The sequence below is a fragment of the Protopterus annectens genome, chromosome 16.part0 (genome assembly GCF_019279795.1).
Source record: "Protopterus annectens isolate FY-2018-M chromosome 16.part0, PAN1.0, whole genome shotgun sequence".
Lineage (NCBI taxonomy): Eukaryota > Metazoa > Chordata > Ceratodontiformes > Protopteridae > Protopterus > Protopterus annectens.
In genome coordinates, this window is record NC_056750.1 from 871,413,031 (window position 1) to 871,432,973 (window position 19,943).

The following is a 19,943-nucleotide window of genomic DNA, read 5'->3' on the forward strand; positions in this document are numbered from 1 at the left end:
TGACAGTTTAAGATTTTTAGGAAAGTTGAGTTAAAGTACTGCATGACTTCGTCTATTGATAATTGTTTTAGGGAAGTCCAATTACAGCATTTTAGTGCATTGATTAGTTCACTAGCTTTGAAGGTCTTTTTGTTACGTATTACTCTGAGGATAGGATGGTTAATGTGGTGGGATCGGTTCCTAATTAGATAAGTTGCCTAATGGTCACTCAGATTGTCAGGAAGATAGCCTAATTGCTGTGCAAGAGTGGGGTCAGATATCAGAATCTAGTCTAAGAGGGTCTATATTATGTCATCGAACGCTTAAAAAAGCGAATGATGAATAATCAAACCCATGTAAGTGAAAGCTTACAATCTCGAAAGCTCAGAACGGGGCTGTGCCCCCACACCCCCTACTTAAATATACCAACTCCGAGATCGCACTACAGTGACGAAAACGGCAAAGTAACGGAAGCAGCCAAGTGAATTCTTTCCCTGGGAAAGAATTTGCTTAAAAGCCGCTTCGCTATTTTGCCTTTTCGTTGTTTTAAGTTCGACCATGATGCATTCGACATGATGCGTCTTCGGTCATCTAATAGAAACCTTCTAAGATGGACTGGTGTTTGGATGTTTTGTCAATTCTAGTGGGATCAGGTATAATTTGGGTGAACCCATGGAGGTTAATGTAGGTAGAGGGATTTTGGCTGGTGCAATCAAAGCAGTCAATATTAAAGTCACCTAATAATATGGTTTCTTGTGGGAGGGAGGCTGACATCCAGTTTAGTAGGCTTTTCAGTGTAGTGGTGTTATTGCCTGGTGGGATATAGCCCCCTGCAATAATTATCTGTTTGTTGGAGTTAAGTTTTAATTTGGCAAGAATTAGTCCTACATCTTTGATTTCTTGAGAATTGCATTCCAATTGTTCAATAATGAGGTGATTTTGGAATAGTATTGCTACAACTTCTTCCTTTTTCCCAATTCTGTCTCTGCGTATAATATTGTAGCCAGGGGGAGTAATTTCATTATTATGGTGTTCTGGTTTAAGCCAAGTTTATGTTAACACGGACATTTCTGGTTTATATAGAGCTAGCAGGGCATGAAGGTTCTGTGTCTTATTAAATATACGTCTTGCATTTATATTTAAAAAGAGGAGCGAAATGAGGGAGGTCTTGGGTATAGCGGATTTGGCTGTTTTAAGTTTGAGTTGGTAGACGTATTAGGCCCTGGATTAGGGTGAATGTCACCACAACAGGTGAGTTTCGGCGAAGTTATAGAGTTTGGTTAGTTTGTGTAGTATTTTAGCTTGTTTTAAGGAATATTGAGGTTTGTTTTTATAATTTAGGTTATTATATAGGTAGGAGAAAGGTTGGGATGAGGTGAGGTCGCAAGGTGATGTATGGAAATTTCTTAGTTTTATGGAACTTGTTAGGGATTCTGTCTGCCGTGGTGGTGGGGTGGTGATATAAAGCTGTGTGTGATAGGAGGAAAGGATGGACAGTAAGAGGAGAGAGAGAGGATAGTTAATGGGTAAGGAATTACTTTTAGTAGCTGGTTGTGATATGTATACAACATGTTTTAGAGTTGCAGAAGGAGTTAGATGTGTGTGGAAGCATTATTAATAACTGTAGAGGTTGGTTGAATAAGGGTGTGGTGCAGAGTGTTGCTATAGGGGATGATAGGTTAAATTTGATTGGGTAATTGGGAGTGAGAATTAATGGGGGTGTGGTTTATACCAATAAGTGTAATTAATATGGGGGTGTGTGGGAATGGGGGTAGGGGAGTGTAGTGAGTGCGAGCGTTAGCGAGTGCGAATGGACCGGGTTGAACCCCCGGGCCAAGGCATGCACTTCAGCAAAAAAAAAAATCAGCTGAAAGTAGGCCCCATACCACGTCAGTGCCAGCATTCAGCTGAAAGTAGGCCCCATACCAAGTCAGTACCAGCATTCAGCTGAAAGTAGGCCCTGTACCAAGTCAGTACCAGCATTCAGCTGAAAGTAGGCCCCGTACCAAGTCAGTACCAGCAGGCTAGCTTTGCTTGAAATAAATCTTATTCTTAGGGAAAGGTTTTGCCAAGCAGTAAGGTATTACTTGAAATAAATCTTTTTCTTAGGGAAGAGTTTTGCCAAAGGTTAGGTATTTTAAAGAAAAAAGAAAAAACATTTTTCAATTTGTGGATTTTGTGAGTGGGGTTATGCCAAATTGAGGACTCAAGAGAAAAACAGCGTCAGAGATTCTAAAAACAGGGCTTACTGTTGGGGCTATGTGTTTAACTTGTCGATACTGAGACAAGTGGGAGTGGGAGGGGTTAATGGCAACAATCCAGTGGGCACACTTGCAGTGTAATTGTTTAAGCTACAGTTTTTGTCAAGAACAAGGTCACATACACTTTGTTCAGCTGATATTTGACCACTACAGCAGTCTTTTGATGCTGGGTGACAGAGTTCAGCAGTAGTCTTTACTGCAAGGTGGCTGTGAATGCCTTAAAATGGCCACAAGGTTTAAACCACTTGGTGTGTCTTTACTAGTGGATAGGAGATTTATAGTGTTGGGAAAAAGAGAGAAAACAATATTATCTAAGTGAAAAAATCAATTGGGAATCTGTGGGTATCATGAAAAAGTAACAATGTGACGCTGTTTCCAATACATTACAGTGTAATTTAACTACCAGATAATGCAGTAACAGTATACTTCCAACACTTAACACTGTAGTCTTACTATCTTAATTTCTGATTGGAGGGACCTATTGTACTTTTGGAGCGCTAAAAACTAGTTTACAACACTCTAGGGGACATGCAGTGTTTGGCATTTCATATATATGCTTATTATACAGTACTGTCTCACAATAATAATATAGCACACCTTTGGGAACAATTGTGTCGCAGTTCCAAATACTAATACAAAGCCCTCTAGGTTTGATAGCATTTTCTTCAGAAAAATAATACTGTTATAAGTTGTGTTGTAGTTAAAAAATACAGTACAAATGCTCCCTATTTTTGATATTGCCTTCACAAAATAACATTACTGTTAGCTTGTAAATGTAGCTACCATGTAGGGTGGGTTAATTGTACTGTATATTAGAGTGGCTAGTACATGCAGTTTTCCAATTTCCCTCAATTCAGTATGAGATAGCAAAATAGGCAGTATCTCTGTGTTGACAGTACTTAAAATATCTCTATAATTATTTAACAGGACAGGCTCTGCAGTCAATACTAATTTACAAACTGGAGCACCCGTTTCATATCTCGACTTTCCTATCTCAAAAGTATGAGCTTAACCACAGCCTAGAGGTATATTATCAACTTAGTCATACAGGGCATTAGGCATGTAATTGTGATTTACAGTAAAACAGTGTTACAGTAAATATATTAACTTTCTCTGCTGTGCAACAGCAATAATAAACAAGATAACAGTAAGAATCGTAATGTTTACAACTGTTGGAAGAGAGAGTGGGGGGCGATGAAAGTCTAAACAAAATGATTTGCTGTTAAAAATGTGTGAATGAGTTGTAAATAATTAAATAATTTGTGAATTTTGTATATAGAATGTATATATTGTGTTTTGTGATTTTTAATAAAGGACCCCTATTTGTTTCAGTAGTTGCTGTGAGGTCTTTTACATCCACCTGAGCTGCCACCAACTCAAGCAGATGGGGACTCAGTTTAATGTTTCATCCAAAGGACTGCACGGTCAGTAGTAGACTATCCCCTCCCTGTACTGCAGTGCAGTGTCAACAATCAGTAAATGTGGAGTGAGAATAGAACCCACAGCGTTCTGCACCAAAAGTGAATATGCTACCTGTTGCGCCACAGCCACAGCCACTGCCACTGTGTGTGATTACTTAAAGCAAAAACTAAAAGAAAAATATAGCCAAGCTAGATTTTCCACTGTGTTGTACCTTAAAACCTCTTGTATTAGAGGTAATATGGGATATATGCAAATGACTCCTTAAGGACATCCAATGTTTCAGCTGTATGGCAGTTCTTATCAGTAACCGTTAGGGTGTCTGCTAGATTTTTCTTTTAGTTTTGCTAATTGGTTTGTCGGTTTGATTACTGAAAGCAGGAAAGATGCTGAACCGTTTGTTGTATCTACTGTTGATTATTTTAATACTGGTAACTGGGTTTGCATTATTTTATGCTGTTTTGCTGCTGTATACAGGTATTATAATATTATTATTATTATTGTCATTATTTTAATCAACAGAAAGATCTACTTGCAGACCCAGTAGGGAGACATTAGTGGAGCACACTCTAGATACTGATTTGTTTAGAGAGAGTGTGTGTTTTTGTGTGCAGGTTTTTATTTGAAATGCAATGAAATAATAAAAATGAAATTGGCATACACAGTAAGTGCAAGTGTGGCTAATGATTAAAGTCTGTATTCTTAAGATATGCAGTAGCTGACGTTCTCATATCTGTCAATAGTCTGCAATGCACAAATCAGGAATTCAGAAGATTTGTTCTGAAGCCAGAATTCTGACATATGGTGTCCAGTCAGCAGTATCTAGTCTAATAGACAAGCGATGAGAACTGTCCGAAGTGTCGCAGTTCTTATGAGAATCAGCTGAATTACTAGCTCTGAGGATTGTCATATTGCAGTTTTGAAATGTAAGAAAGTCCATTCTTGGGTTCATTCTTTCTCTAATGGGAATGGACCTACATTATCTATCTACATTACTAGTGCTTGAAAATCATAGCAACTAAGTGAAACACTGGAGAGAAATGCGCAGAGGCAGAAATTCTGCTATGACATAAACTCGAATGGGTACCACATTTGAGGTGAGGAGTTAAAGCAATCATTGGGAGTCTGGAACCTGAAGCTGGCCAGTTGGTCAGTCAGCTAAACCAAGATTCCATGTTATGTACAGACAGGTGGAAGAGTGCACAGGAGAATTGTAGACAGTTGTTTACAACACATACATCGAAGTTCAAGAAAGAAGAATCACATGATCATAATCATTACTGTCACAAGAAAATGGAGACTTTGAAAACTGTGATAGTCCAGAGTGACAGAGAGAGGCTTCTCTAGTCTTGCCTTCAAGTAATGTAGTTTAGCAAGAACTGTCTGTAAACGATTCCCAAAGAGACCAGCACCTAACAGACATTCTACATTTGGAAGACCTGTGAGCAGCTGGTATAAGTCTAACCTGAACGTTCATCATAATAAGACAGAAAAACTGCACTCACCTACAGATGTGAGCAAAATGTCCAAGTTAAGGATAGTTATATAGAACTCAGCAGAGGTGGTTGGAAGGTTGGCGTAATGGTCAGGGTGTTTACATTACAGACACAAAGTGCAGGGTTTGAGTCTCACTTGGGGTAATTGGCGAGGCTTAAAATGATCCACAGCGATGGTTAGCCTAATAATAATCTATGAACCCATGATTGTTAGAAAAAAAGAATTGTATGCGGATATACGATATACTGACCGCTGAAAGCAGGTGGCAGAAAAAGTTACTGCAAGTTTTGCAACATACAGTGGTAATACTTCCAGTACTGAGTACCTAAACATGATGAAAACTGAAGAACACGGTTTTGTGATTTCAACTATTGGGCAGTCACAGCTTTAAATAAAGTTAAAAAGTATGCAGCCCTTGGACCAGATGGACTAACTAGTTATTACTTGGGTATTAACAAATTCATAATCTCAGTACTATTACGAAGTTATTACTTGTTAATGAGTTCATAATCTCAGTACTATTACTAAGTTATTACTTGTTAACGAAGTCATAATCTCAGTACCATTTGTTCCAACAAGGATTCTATAAATAGTTATTACTTGGGTATTGTTAACGAATTCATAATCTCAGTACTATTTGTTCCAACAAGCATTCTGGTTTTATTGTAGAGCAATAGAAACGAGCCCAGGCGGTTTATATTTATAAAGGGGAAGAATGGGATGTGGTGGCAACTTTGAGTAGCATTATAGGTAAGACCTTTCAAGGAGTACCGATGAAATTTATACAAAAGCAAGGAGGTGGACAATACTTTGTCATCCTTCAGCACGGCTTCACTAGGGTGAGGTCATGTGTAACCAATCTGATCATATTTTATTCTGACGTTATTCTAGCAAAGAGTATTAGAATTCTAGTAGAAATTGTACAACTGAACATGTCAAGACCTACTGACTGAACCTCACTCACTGATAACCGCAGTGTTATATATGTGGACGTCTAATGGTTACTTGGCAAACTGGGTGGCTGTTTGGACTCTTTGGTGAGAGTCAGAGTCGTCCAGTCATATTACTCTCCAGTCCTAAGTGGAGATGTCCAAGGATCCATCTTAGTATGTTAAATGTTTCACATTTATATGTGTCCAAGGATCCATCTTAGTGTGTTAAATGTTTCACATTTATATGTGTCCAAGGATCCATCTTAGTATGTTAAATGTTTCACATTTATGTGTGTCCAAGGATCCATCTTAGTGGGTTAAATGTTTCACGTTTATATGTGTCCAAGGATCCATCTTAGTATGTTAAATGTTTCACATTTATATGTGTCCAAGGATCCATCTTAGTATGTTAAATGTTTCACATTTATATGTGTCCAAGGATCCATCTTAGAGGGTTAAATGTTTCACATTTATATGTGTCCAAGGATCCATCTTAGTATGTTAAATGTTTCACATTTATATGTGTCCAAGGATCCATCTTAGTATGTTAAATGTTTCACATTTATATGTGTCCAAGGATCCATCTTAGTGTGTTAAATGTTTCACATTTATATGTGTCCAAGGATCCATCTTAGTGTGTTAAATGTTTCACATTTATATGTGTCCAAGGATCCATCTTAGTGTGTTAAATGTTTCACATTTATATGTGTCCAAGGATCCATCTTAGTGTGTTAAATGTTTCACATTTATATGTGTCCAAGGATCCATCTTAGTGTGTTAAATGTTTCACATTTATATGTGTCCAAGGATCCATCTTAGTGTGTTAAATGTTTCACATTTATATGTGTCTAATACCTAATGGTGGTCCCTCTGAGCAGGTAAACCTTGCTGATGATGATACAGTTGCCTGCCTTGTAGACACCTAAATATATCTTGAGGAGTTGTACAGCAAACACTGTTAGTTAATTGCACAAAACAGAGATTACTGCATGTGGTGGGCTATTGAATATTCCTATGCATTGTTAAATGGAGTAATAGCAAAGAGCTGTCAATATGAGGACCTATGTGTCTTGTTAAGTGGACAGTTCATCTCAGCTAACAATTAGGAAGTGCTTTGATGTGACTTGACTATCTTTTAATATTTTTCATCAAAAACGTCTTCTATGCTTGTTCCTTATTTCAAAGTGTAGTAAGACTGATGTTAGAGTATACAGCTGCATTTTTCTCCTGTACTGTGTAAGATATTAATATACTGGAAAAATTTGGATTTTATGTACAAAATATTTATGTTCAATAAATGAGCTAGACTACAAAGAAAGACTGAGAAAGCTAAGTGTATATTACATTCATTGTTTTCTATTCCATGGTGACCTGATTTGGGTTTATCAAAAAGTGAATGATAATCTTAAGAAAATTACGATGTATATTAACATCAGTTCTCATAGCAGCTCTACTGAAAGCAGTTATTTAGGGTGTAAAGGTCTAGACGACTTGAACTTCTTAAAGACCGAGCAGGAAAATGGTAGAGCAAGCTATCAGTAAATGAACTACATGCCCCAGTATTATTAATAAAAGGACAGATGAGCAGAGTGTGGCAGTTAGTGCAAAGGATTAAGGATATAAGCTGATAATGAACTGTTTCCTGGGGTGCAGGGTTTGATTCCCTCAGCCTTCATCTGCCTACTGTGTAAGCTTCAGCATGTCACTCAACCAGACAGTGCTTTGTGACAATTGGGGAAATTGGGCTAGGCTCCTCAAATGTCTCCTGAGCCGCATGACTAGTAACCAGCCAAGACTGGTATAAAGATAGGGTGTACTAGACTATTTCAAGGTGAATGATGGCTTGTTATGACCACTTGTGACTTGCTTAGAATTAAAACATAGACACTTTTAGATCTGCTGATCATAACTGTAGAAGTTGCATGTCACCCATCCAGCAATCCAGTCCACATTTAAAAGGCACTAAAATATCCAAACTTCTCAATCACAGGGGAATCAAATCCGACCATTTCTCTGCTCTTTTGTGAAATGTCTTAGTAAGGAAAGCTGACTCTCTGGTTACTTTAACTGTTTTGTTGATGTTCCTGAGTTGTACTTCTAGATTATTTGTCAGAATGTGAGAGGCACCTAATGCCAGAGTGTAGGTTTCAGGCATGTACGAGTATGTAAAAAGAAATAATACATTGTTAAGTACTTGGAAATTAAAGAAATGTTGTGGCCTAGCACAATCACTTTGCTTTTACATAGAACAGGAACTGGCCAACCCAATTTAATATAAATATGGCATTTGTGGATGTGTTGCCATCTATTGTAGGTCTATGTTTGCCTCTTGTTCACCCAGCCATTTTTTGCTCCTTATGTGATTTATTTTGCATTCCTTTCTTCCAGGTGTCCTGTCTTGTTGGTCGTTGGGGACCAAGCCCCTCATGAGGATGCCGTGGTAAGGTTTTGAGCTATACTAAAGAAAAGCATTGGCTTGCTAGTCAATTAATCAAATGTGTCATTGCATAAGACAAATGGAAAGTAGTACTTTTCACAGAAATGATTCCCATTACCTGTGATATGGCTTCACTCTTGACATTTACACTGAGATCCTTCTAACCTTAATGCCATTTATAGTAATAGCTGTAGATGTATTTCTTTATATATTAATTTGGTATCTTGTGGACTGATCATTACAAACTCATTACAGCCATGACCTGGAGAACTCACTCGTCATCGTAAATGCATTAGCTAAACTGAGGTCTCACATTAAGAAATAACAATCGGTGTCTTCACTCCCTGTCGAAGGGAGCACCACAAGATATCCTCTAACTTTCCATTGAAGGAAAACTTTTCATGTAGTAACACATTACTATATGTACCTTAACTTGTCATCTAAAGAAATATAAGTATACATGCCCTTTTATTTTAGCCACAGTGTACCCAATAATAGGTTCCAAGTTCAAATCCGAGTGAATACTGACTTTTCTTCTAGTGAAAAGGTAGCAAATAAAGCCAAACTAAAATCACCAATAGACAAGCCCTTGCTAATGAAAGAATTCTTAACAGGTGAGCTGAGTCCTTTTCAGAAAATGCAACAGACAAGCCTGTCTCTCTTTGTCAGGATGCATCACAGCTTCTTAAAGTAATACCAAGAGCTACGCCCTGACAGCAGGCTATGACTGAGGTACTGGCAGTAGTTTTCCTCTAAAAATCGAATGTTCTGGTAGAAGTGATGTCTCTTTTATCTTACAGTGATGCTTTCTTCTTGTTTATCTCACTTGACCTTATTTCCTGTGCACCCAAACAAGTATCTGTCATGTGTATACTTTAGCCTTTCATGTTTCCTATGCCCTGCACTATTTCAACAATTATTGAACCTGCTGAGACTCTGTTTCAGCTGTCAATCTCATTTTATAAACAGGTGTATTATATGTCCAACACATTTTAGTAAACAGGTGTATTATCTGTCCATCACATTTTATAAACAGGTGTGTTATATTTCCATCACAGTTTATAAACAGGTGTATTATATTTCCATCACATTTTATAAACAGGTGTGTTATATTTCCATCACAGTTTATAAACAGGTGTATTATATTTCCAGCACATTTTAGTTAACAGGTGTATTATATTTCCATCACCTTATAGTAAACAGGTGTATTATATTTCCATCACATTTTAGAAAACAGGTGTATTATATTTCCATCACATTTATTAAACAGGTGTATTATATTCCCATCACATTTTTAGTAAACAGGTGTATTATATTTCCATCACATTTTAGTTTGTTTGTGTCTTTCGGCTTTTCCCGGTTAGGGGTCGCCACAGCGGAACTCCGGTCCGCTAATGATTGGCAGTAGAGTTTTACATACTGGCTTACCGGGCCTAACGCAAAACCTTCAACGAAGGAACGCCCATTCATGCATGTCACTACACAGAAGACGGTCTAACTGAGAATTGAACGAGCAACTTCTAACTGTGAGGCGACAACGCTACCGCAGCACCACCACCACTTCCATCACATTTTAGTAAACAGGTGTATTATATTTTCATCAAATTTATTAAACAGCTATATTCTATTTCCATCACATTTTATAAACAGGTGTATTAGATTTCCATCACATTTTAGAAAACAGGTGTATTATTTTTCCATCACATTTTTCTAAACAGGTGTGTTATATGTCCATCACATTTTATAAACAGGTGTATTATATGTCCATCACATTTTATAAACAGGTGTGTTATATGTCCATCACATTTTATAAACAGGTGTATTATATTTCCATCACAAACAGGTGTATTATACTGCCATCACATTTTATAAACAGCTGTATTATATGTCCATCACATTTTAGTAAACAGATGTAGTATATGTCCATCACATTTTATAAACAGGTGTATTATATGTCTATCACAGGTTTATTATATTTCCATCACATTTTATAAACAGGTGTATTATATTTCCCTCACATTTTATAAACAGGTGTATTATATGTCCATCACATTTTAGTAAACAGGTGTAGTATATGTCCATCACATTTTATAAACAGGTGTATTATATGTCCATCACATTTTAGTAAAAGGTGTAGTATATGCCCATCACATTTTATAAACAGGTGTATTATATGTCCATCACATTTTAGTAAACGGGTGTAGTATATGTCCATCACATTTTATAAACAGTTGTATTATATGACCATCACATTTTATAAACAGGTTTATTATATTTCCATCACATTTTATAAACAGGTCTATTATATTTCCCTCACATCTTATAAACAGGTGTATTATATTTCCCTCACATTTTATAAACAACTGTATTATCTGTCCATCACATTTTATAAACAGGTGTATTATATTTCCCTCACATTTTATAAACAGGTGTATTATATTTCCCTCACATTTTATAAACAGGTGTATTATATGTCCATCACATTTTATAAACAGGTGTATTATATGTCCATCACATTTTATAAACAGGTATATTATATTTCCCTCACATTTTAGTAAGCAGGTGTATTATATTTCCATCACATTTATTAAACAGGTGTATTATATTTCCGTCACATGTATTAAACAGGTGTGTTATATTTCCATCACATTTTATAAACAGGTGTATTATGTGTCTATCACAGTTTATAAATAGGCTTATTATATTTCCATCACATTTTATAAACAAGTGTATTATATTTCCCTCACATTTTTATAAACAGGTGTATTTTATGTCCATCCCATTTTAGTAAACAGGTGTATTATATGTCCATCACATTTTATAAACAGGTGTATTATATGTCCATCACATTTTATAAACAGGTGTATTATATGTCATTCACATTTTATAAACAGGTATATGTCCATCACATTTTAGTAAAGAGGTGTATTATATGTCCATCACTTTTTATAAACAGGTGTGTTATATGTCCATCACATTTTATAAACAGGTGTATTACATTTCCATCACATTTTATAAACAAGTGTAATATATTGCCATCACATTTTATAAATAGCTGTATTATATTTTCCTCACATCTTATAAACAGGTGTATTATATGTCCATCACATTTTATAAACATATGTATTATATGTGCATCACATTTTAGTAAATAGGTGTATTATATGTGCATCACATTTTAGTAAACAGGTGTATTATATGTCCATCACATTTTAGTAAACAGGTGTGTTATATGTCCATCACATTTTAGTAAACAGGTGTAGTATATGTCCATCACATTTTAGTAAACAGGTGTATTATATTTAATCCTCTTCTGCCACTTCATTGTACACCTCTTTTGCTTAATGGCTGGTTTCCCCACTTTCACCTCATCTTCCCTTTTACATGCTGCTGTGCTTTTGGTAGTTTGCATAGCAGTTTGCAAAAGATCAATTGCTAAATGAATGCAGACAGACAAAATACCTGAAGCCAACACAAAGTATAAACATAACTTCATATTTCAGATGCAGCAGCAGGATGAAGCAAGCCATAACTTTTCTGGGATAAGAGGAAATGTTGTAAATGGCATTTTGTATACGAAAATGAAAACTTTTGGGAACACTGTTGTACAAAAATAGTATAAATTAGAAAGAAACTATGAAAAATGAAGTAAATATTAAAAAAACAGAGGCAGCAAATGCCAGAAACAGCATAAAGAATGTTATAATATATGAGCAAAACCAGAAAGTGTAAAAGTAATGATAAGTGATTCATTGAATGTAAGTCTAAAAATTTAACTAATTTCTAAAATATTTGCTTTTCAAGAAAGAAGTTTAAGCACATACAATGCAATGAAACAACCCTGAAGATTAGAGTAAAGCTTTTCTCTTAAAAACTCTTAAAGACCATTCATGAGTACAGAACATAAAATATCTATCAGTTTTAAAGATTCATAAATCACCTTGTCTAGACAGTGTTAATCATGAAAAATGAAGGGAGCTAAACCAAGAGATTATAGCTCCCCCTCTCCCTATCATATCATCCCTACTGCTGACCTCTAGTAAAACCATGGCTGAAGTGTTTGGTTACAGCACCCCTACTCCCTATTATATCATCCCTACTGCTGACCTCTAGTAAAACCATGGCTGAAGTGTTTGGTTACAGCACCCCTACTCCCTATCATATCATCCCTACTGCTGACCTCTAGTAAAACCATGGCTGAAGTGTTTGGTTACAGCACCCCTACTCCCTATCATATCATCCCTACTGCAGATCTCTAGTAAAACCATGGCTGAAGTGTTTGGTTACAGCACCCCTACTCCCTATCATATCATCCCTACTGCTGACCTCTAGTAAAACCATGGCTGAAGTGTTTGGTTACAGCACCGCTACTCCCTATCATATCATACCTACTGCTGACCTCTAGTAAAACCATGGCTGAAGTGTTTGGTTACAGCACCCTACTCCCTATCATATCATCCCTACTGCTGACCTCTAGTAAAACCATGGCTGAAGTGTTTGGTTACAGCACCCCTACTCCCTATCATATCATCCCTACTGCTGACCTCTAGTAAAACCATGGCTGAAGTGTTTGGTTACAGCACCCCTACTCCCTATCATATCATCCCTACTGCTGACCTCTAGTAAAACCATGGCTGAAGTGTTTGGTTACAGCACCCCTACTCCCTATCATATCATCCCTACTGCTGACCTCTAGTAAAACCATGGCTGAAGTGTTTGGTTACAGCACCCCTACTCCCTATCATATCATCCCTACTGCTGACCTCTAGTAAAACCATGGCTGAAGTGTTTGGTTACAGCACCCCTACTCCCTATCATATCATCCCTACTGCTGACCTCTAGTAAAACCATGGCTGAAGTGTTTGGTTACAGCACCCCTACTCCCTATCATATCATCCCTACTGCTGACCTCTAGTAAAACCATGGCTGAAGTGTTTGGTTACAGCACCCTACTCCCTATCATATCATCCCTACTGCTGACCTCTAGTAAAACCATGGCTGAAGTGTTTGGTTACAGCACCCCTACTCCCTATCATATCATCCCTACTGCTGACCTCTAGTAAAACCATGGCTGAAGTGTTTGGTTACAGCACCCTACTCCCTATCATATCATCCCTACTGCTGACCTCTAGTAAAACCATGGCTGAAGTGTTTGGTTACAGCACCCCTACTCCCTATCATATCATCCCTACTGCTGACCTCTAGTAAAACCATGGCTGAAGTGTTTGGTTACAGCACCCCTACTCCCTATCATATCATCCCTACTGCTGACCTCTAGTAAAACCATGGCTGAAGTGTTTGGTTACAGCACCCCTACTCCCTATCATATCATCCCTACTGCTGACCTCTAGTAAAACCATGGCTGAAGTGTTTGGTTACAGCACCCCTACTCCCTATCATATCATCCCTACTGCTGACCTCTAGTAAAACCATGGCTGAAGTGTTTGGTTACAGCACCCCTACTCCCTATCATATCATCCCTACTGCTGACCTCTAGTAAAACCATGGCTGAAGTGTTTGGTTACAGCACCCCTACTCCCTATCATATCATCCCTACTGCTGACCTCTAGTAAAACCATGGCTGAAGTGTTTGGTTACAGCACCCCTACTCCCTATCATATCATCCCTACTGCTGACCTCTAGTAAAACCATGGCTGAAGTGTTTGGTTACAGCACCCCTACTCCCTATCATATCATCCCTACTGCTGACCTCTAGTAAAACCATGGCTGAAGTGTTTGGTTACAGCACCCCTACTCCCTATCATATCATCCCTACTGCTGACCTCTAGTAAAACCATGGCTGAAGTGTTTGGTTACAGCACCCCTACTCCCTATCATATCATCCCTACTGCTGACCTCTAGTAAAACCATGGCTGAAGTGTTTGGTTACAGCACCCCTACTCCCTATCATATCATCCCTACTGCTGACCTCTAGTAAAACCATGGCTGAAGTGTTTGGTTACAGCACCCCTACTCCCTATCATATCATCCCTACTGCTGACCTCTAGTAAAACCATGGCTGAAGTGTTTGGTTACAGCACCCCTACTCCCTATCATATCATCCCTACTGCTGACCTCTAGTAAAACCATGGCTGAAGTGTTTGGTTACAGCACCCCTACTCCCTATCATATCATCCCTACTGCTGACCTCTAGTAAAACCATGGCTGAAGTGTTTGGTTACAGCACCCCTACTCCCTATCATATCATCCCTACTGCTGACCTCTAGTAAAACCATGGCTGAAGTGTTTGGTTACAGCACCCCTACTCCCTATCATATCATCCCTACTGCTGACCTCTAGTAAAACCATGGCTGAAGTGTTTGGTTACAGCACCCCTACTCCCTATCATATCATCCCTACTGCTGACCTCTAGTAAAACCATGGCTGAAGTGTTTGGTTACAGCACCCCTACTCCCTATCATATCATCCCTACTGCTGACCTCTAGTAAAACCATGGCTGAAGTGTTTGGTTACAGCACCCCTACTCCCTATCATATCATCCCTACTGCTGACCTCTAGTAAAACCATGGCTGAAGTGTTTGGTTACAGCACCCCTACTCCCTATCATATCATCCCTACTGCTGACCTCTAGTAAAACCATGGCTGAAGTGTTTGGTTACAGCACCCTACTCCCTATCATATCATCCCTACTGCTGACCTCTAGTAAAACCATGGCTGAAGTGTTTGGTTACAGCACCCCTACTCCCTATCATATCATCCCTACTGCTGACCTCTAGTAAAACCATGGCTGAAGTGTTTGGTTACAGCACCCCTACTCCCTATCATATCATCCCTACTGCTGACCTCTAGTAAAACCATGGCTGAAGTGTTTGGTTACAGCACCCCTACTCCCTATCATATCATCCCTACTGCTGACCTCTAGTAAAACCATGGCTGAAGTGTTTGGTTACAGCACCCTACTCCCTATTATATCATCCCTACTGCTGACCTCTAGTAAAACCATGGCTGAAGTGTTTGGTTACAGCACCCCTACTCCCTATCATATCATCCCTACTGCTGACCTCTAGTAAAACCATGGCTGAAGTGTTTGGTTACAGCACCCCTACTCCCTATCATATCATCCCTACTGCTGACCTCTAGTAAAACCATGGCTGAAGTGTTTGGTTACAGCACCCCTACTCCCTATCATATCATCCCTACTGCTGACCTCTAGTAAAACCATGGCTGAAGTGTTTGGTTACAGCACCCCTACTCCCTATCATATCATCCCTACTGCTGACCTCTAGTAAAACCATGGCTGAAGTGTTTGGTTACAGCACCCCTACTCCCTATCATATCATCCCTACTGCTGACCTCTAGTAAAACCATGGCTGAAGTGTTTGGTTACAGCACCCCTACTCCCTATCATATCATCCCTACTGCTGACCTCTAGTAAAACCATGGCTGAAGTGTTTGGTTACAGCACCCCTACTCCCTATCATATCATCCCTACTGCTGACCTCTAGTAAAACCATGGCTGAAGTGTTTGGTTACAGCACCCCTACTCCCTATCATATCATCCCTACTGCTGACCTCTAGTAAAACCATGGCTGAAGTGTTTGGTTACAGCACCCTACTCCCTATCATATCAACCCTACTGCTGACCTGTAGTAAAACCATGGCTGAAGTGTTTGGTTACAGCAACCCTACTCCCTATTATATCATCCCTACTGCTGACCTCTAGTAAAACCATGGCTGAAGTGTTTGGTTACAGCACCCCTACTCCCTATCATATCATCCCTACTGCTGACCTCTAGTAAAACCATGGCTGAAGTGTTTGGTTACAGCACCCCTACTCCCTATCATATCATCCCTACTGCTGACCTCTAGTAAAACCATGGCTGAAGTGTTTGGTTACAGCACCCCTACTCCCTATCATATCATCCCTACTGCTGACCTCTAGTAAAACCATGGCTGAAGTGTTTGGTTACAGCACCCCTACTCCCTATCATATCATCCCTACTGCTGACCTCTAGTAAAACCATGGCTGAAGTGTTTGGTTACAGCACCCCTACTCCCTATCATATCATCCCTACTGCTGACCTCTAGTAAAACCATGGCTGAAGTGTTTGGTTACAGCACCCCTACTCCCTATCATATCATCCCTACTGCTGACCTCTAGTAAAACCATGGCTGAAGTGTTTGGTTACAGCACCCTACTCCCTATCATATCATCCCTACTGCTGACCTCTAGTAAAACCATGGCTGAAGTGTTTGGTTACAGCACCCCTACTCCCTATCATATCATCCCTACTGCTGACCTCTAGTAAAACCATGGCTGAAGTGTTTGGTTACAGCACCCCTACTCCCTATCATATCATCCCTACTGCTGACCTCTAGTAAAACCATGGCTGAAGTGTTTGGTTACAGCACCCCTACTCCCTATCATATCATCCCTACTGCTGACCTCTAGTAAAACCATGGCTGAAGTGTTTGGTTACAGCACCCCTACTCCCTATCATATCATCCCTACTGCTGACCTCTAGTAAAACCATGGCTGAAGTGTTTGGTTACAGCACCCCTACTCCCTATCATATCATCCCTACTGCTGACCTCTAGTAAAACCATGGCTGAAGTGTTTGGTTACAGCACCCCTACTCCCTATCATATCATCCCTACTGCTGACCTCTAGTAAAACCATGGCTGAAGTGTTTGGTTACAGCACCCCTACTCCCTATCATATCATCCCTACTGCTGACCTCTAGTAAAACCATGGCTGAAGTGTTTGGTTACAGCACCCCTACTCCCTATCATATCATCCCTACTGCTGACCTCTAGTAAAACCATGGCTGAAGTGTTTGGTTACAGCACCCTACTCCCTATCATATCATCCCTACTGCTGACCTCTAGTAAAACCATGGCTGAAGTGTTTGGTTACAGCACCCCTACTCCCTATCATATCATCCCTACTGCTGACCTCTAGTAAAACCATGGCTGAAGTGTTTGGTTACAGCACCCCTACTCCCTATCATATCATCCCTACTGCTGACCTCTAGTAAAACCATGGCTGAAGTGTTTGGTTACAGCACCCCTACTCCCTATCATATCATCCCTACTGCTGACCTCTAGTAAAACCATGGCTGAAGTGTTTGGTTACAGCACCCCTACTCCCTATCATATCATCCCTACTGCTGACCTCTAGTAAAACCATGGCTGAAGTGTTTGGTTACAGCACCCTACTCCCTATCATATCATCCCTACTGCTGACCTCTAGTAAAACCATGGCTGAAGTGTTTGGTTACAGCACCCCTACTCCCTATCATATCATCCCTACTGCTGACCTCTAGTAAAACCATGGCTGAAGTGTTTGGTTACAGCACCCCTACTCCCTATCATATCATCCCTACTGCTGACCTCTAGTAAAACCATGGCTGAAGTGTTTGGTTACAGCACCCCTACTCCCTATCATATCATCCCTACTGCTGACCTCTAGTAAAACCATGGCTGAAGTGTTTGGTTACAGCACCCCTACTCCCTATCATATCATCCCTACTGCTGACCTCTAGTAAAACCATGGCTGAAGTGTTTGGTTACAGCACCCCTACTCCCTATCATATCATCCCTACTGCTGACCTCTAGTAAAACCATGGCTGAAGTGTTTGATTATAGCACCCCTACTCCCTATCATATCATCCCTACTGCTGACCTCTAGTAAAACCATGGCTGAAGTGTTTGGTTACAGCACCCCTACTCCCTATCATATCATCCCTACTGCTGACCTCTAGTAAAACCATGGCTGAAGTGTTTGGTTACAGCACCCCTACTCCCTATCATATCATCCCTACTGATGACCTCTAGTAAAACCATGGCTGAAGTGTTTGGTTACAGCACTCCTACTCCCTATCATATCATCGCTACTGCTGACCTCTAGTAAAACCATGGCTGAAGTGTTTGGTTACAGCACCCCTACTCCCTATCATATCATCCCTACTGCTGACCTCTAGTAAAACCATGGCTGAAGTGTTTGGTTACAGCACCCCTACTCCCTATCATATCATCCCTACTGCTGACCTCTAGTAAAACCATGGCTGAAGTGTTTGGTTACAGCACCCCTACTCCCTATCATATCATCCCTACTGCTGACCTCTAGTAAAACCATGGCTGAAGTGTTTGGTTACAGCACCCCTACTCCCTATCATATCATCCCTACTGCTGACCTCTAGTAAAACCATGGCTGAAGTGTTTGGTTACAGCACCCCTACTCCCTATTATATCATCCCTACTGCTGACCTCTAGTAAAACCATGGCTGAAGTGTTTGGTTACAGCACCCCTACTCCCTATCATATCATCCCTACTGCTGACCTCTAGTAAAACCATGGCTGAAGTGTTTGGTTACAGCACCCCTACTCCCTATCATATCATCCCTACTGCTGACCTCTAGTAAAACCATGGCTGAAGTGTTTGGTTACAGCACCCCTACTCCCTATCATATCATCCCTACTGCTGACCTCTAGTAAAACCATGGCTGAAGTGTTTGGTTACAGCACCCCTACTCCCTATCATATAATCTCTACTGCTGACCTCTAGTAAAACCATGGCTGAAGTGTTTGGTTACAGCACCCCTACTCCCTATCATATCATCCCTACTGCTGACCTCTAGTAAAACCATGGCTGAAGTGTTTGGTTACAGCACCCCTACTCCCTATCATATCATCCCTACTGCTGACCTCTAGTAAAACCATGGCTGAAGTGTTTGGTTACAGCACCCCTACTCCCTATCATATCATCCCTACTGCTGACCTCTAGTAAAACCATGGCTGAAGTGTTTGGTTACAGCACCCCTACTCCCTATCATATCATCCCTACTGCTGACCTCTAGTAAAACCATGGCTGAAGTGTTTGGTTACAGCACCCCTACTCCCTATCATATCATCCCTACTGCTGACCTCTAGTAAAACCATGGCTGAAGTGTTTGGTTACAGCACCCTACTCCCTATCATATCATCCCTACTGCTGACCTCTAGTAAAACCATGGCTGAAGTGTTTGGTTACAGCACCCCTACTCCCTATCATATCATCCCTACTGCTGACCTCTAGTAAAACCATGGCTGAAGTGTTTGGTTACAGCACCCCTACTCCCTATCATATCATCCCTACTGCTGACCTCTAGTAAAACCATGGCTGAAGTGTTTGGTTACAGCACCCCTACTCCCTATCATATCATCCCTACTGCTGACCTCTAGTAAAACCATGGCTGAAGTGTTTGGTTACAGCACCCCTACTCCCTATCATATCATCCCTACTGCTGACCTCTAGTAAAACCATGGCTGAAGTGTTTGGTTACAGCACCCCTACTCCCTATCATATCATCCCTACTGCTGACCTCTAGTAAAACCATGGCTGAAGTGTTTGGTTACAGCACCCCTACTCCCTATCATATCATCCCTACTGCTGACCTCTAGTAAAACCATGGCTGA

The 19,943-nt window shown here is 39.9% G+C and overlaps 1 protein-coding gene across 1 annotated transcript in view; it reads left to right on the forward strand.

Annotated features, from left to right (window-relative positions):
* NDRG2 (NDRG family member 2) overlaps positions 1 to 19,943 on the forward strand; it is a 2,287,731-nt gene that overhangs the window by 1,822,881 nt on the left and 444,907 nt on the right. The window contains exon 11 of the mRNA XM_044058563.1: positions 8,477 to 8,528. Coding sequence (XP_043914498.1) covers positions 8,477 to 8,528 — 52 coding nt within the window. The remainder of the gene's footprint in view (positions 1 to 8,476; positions 8,529 to 19,943) is intronic.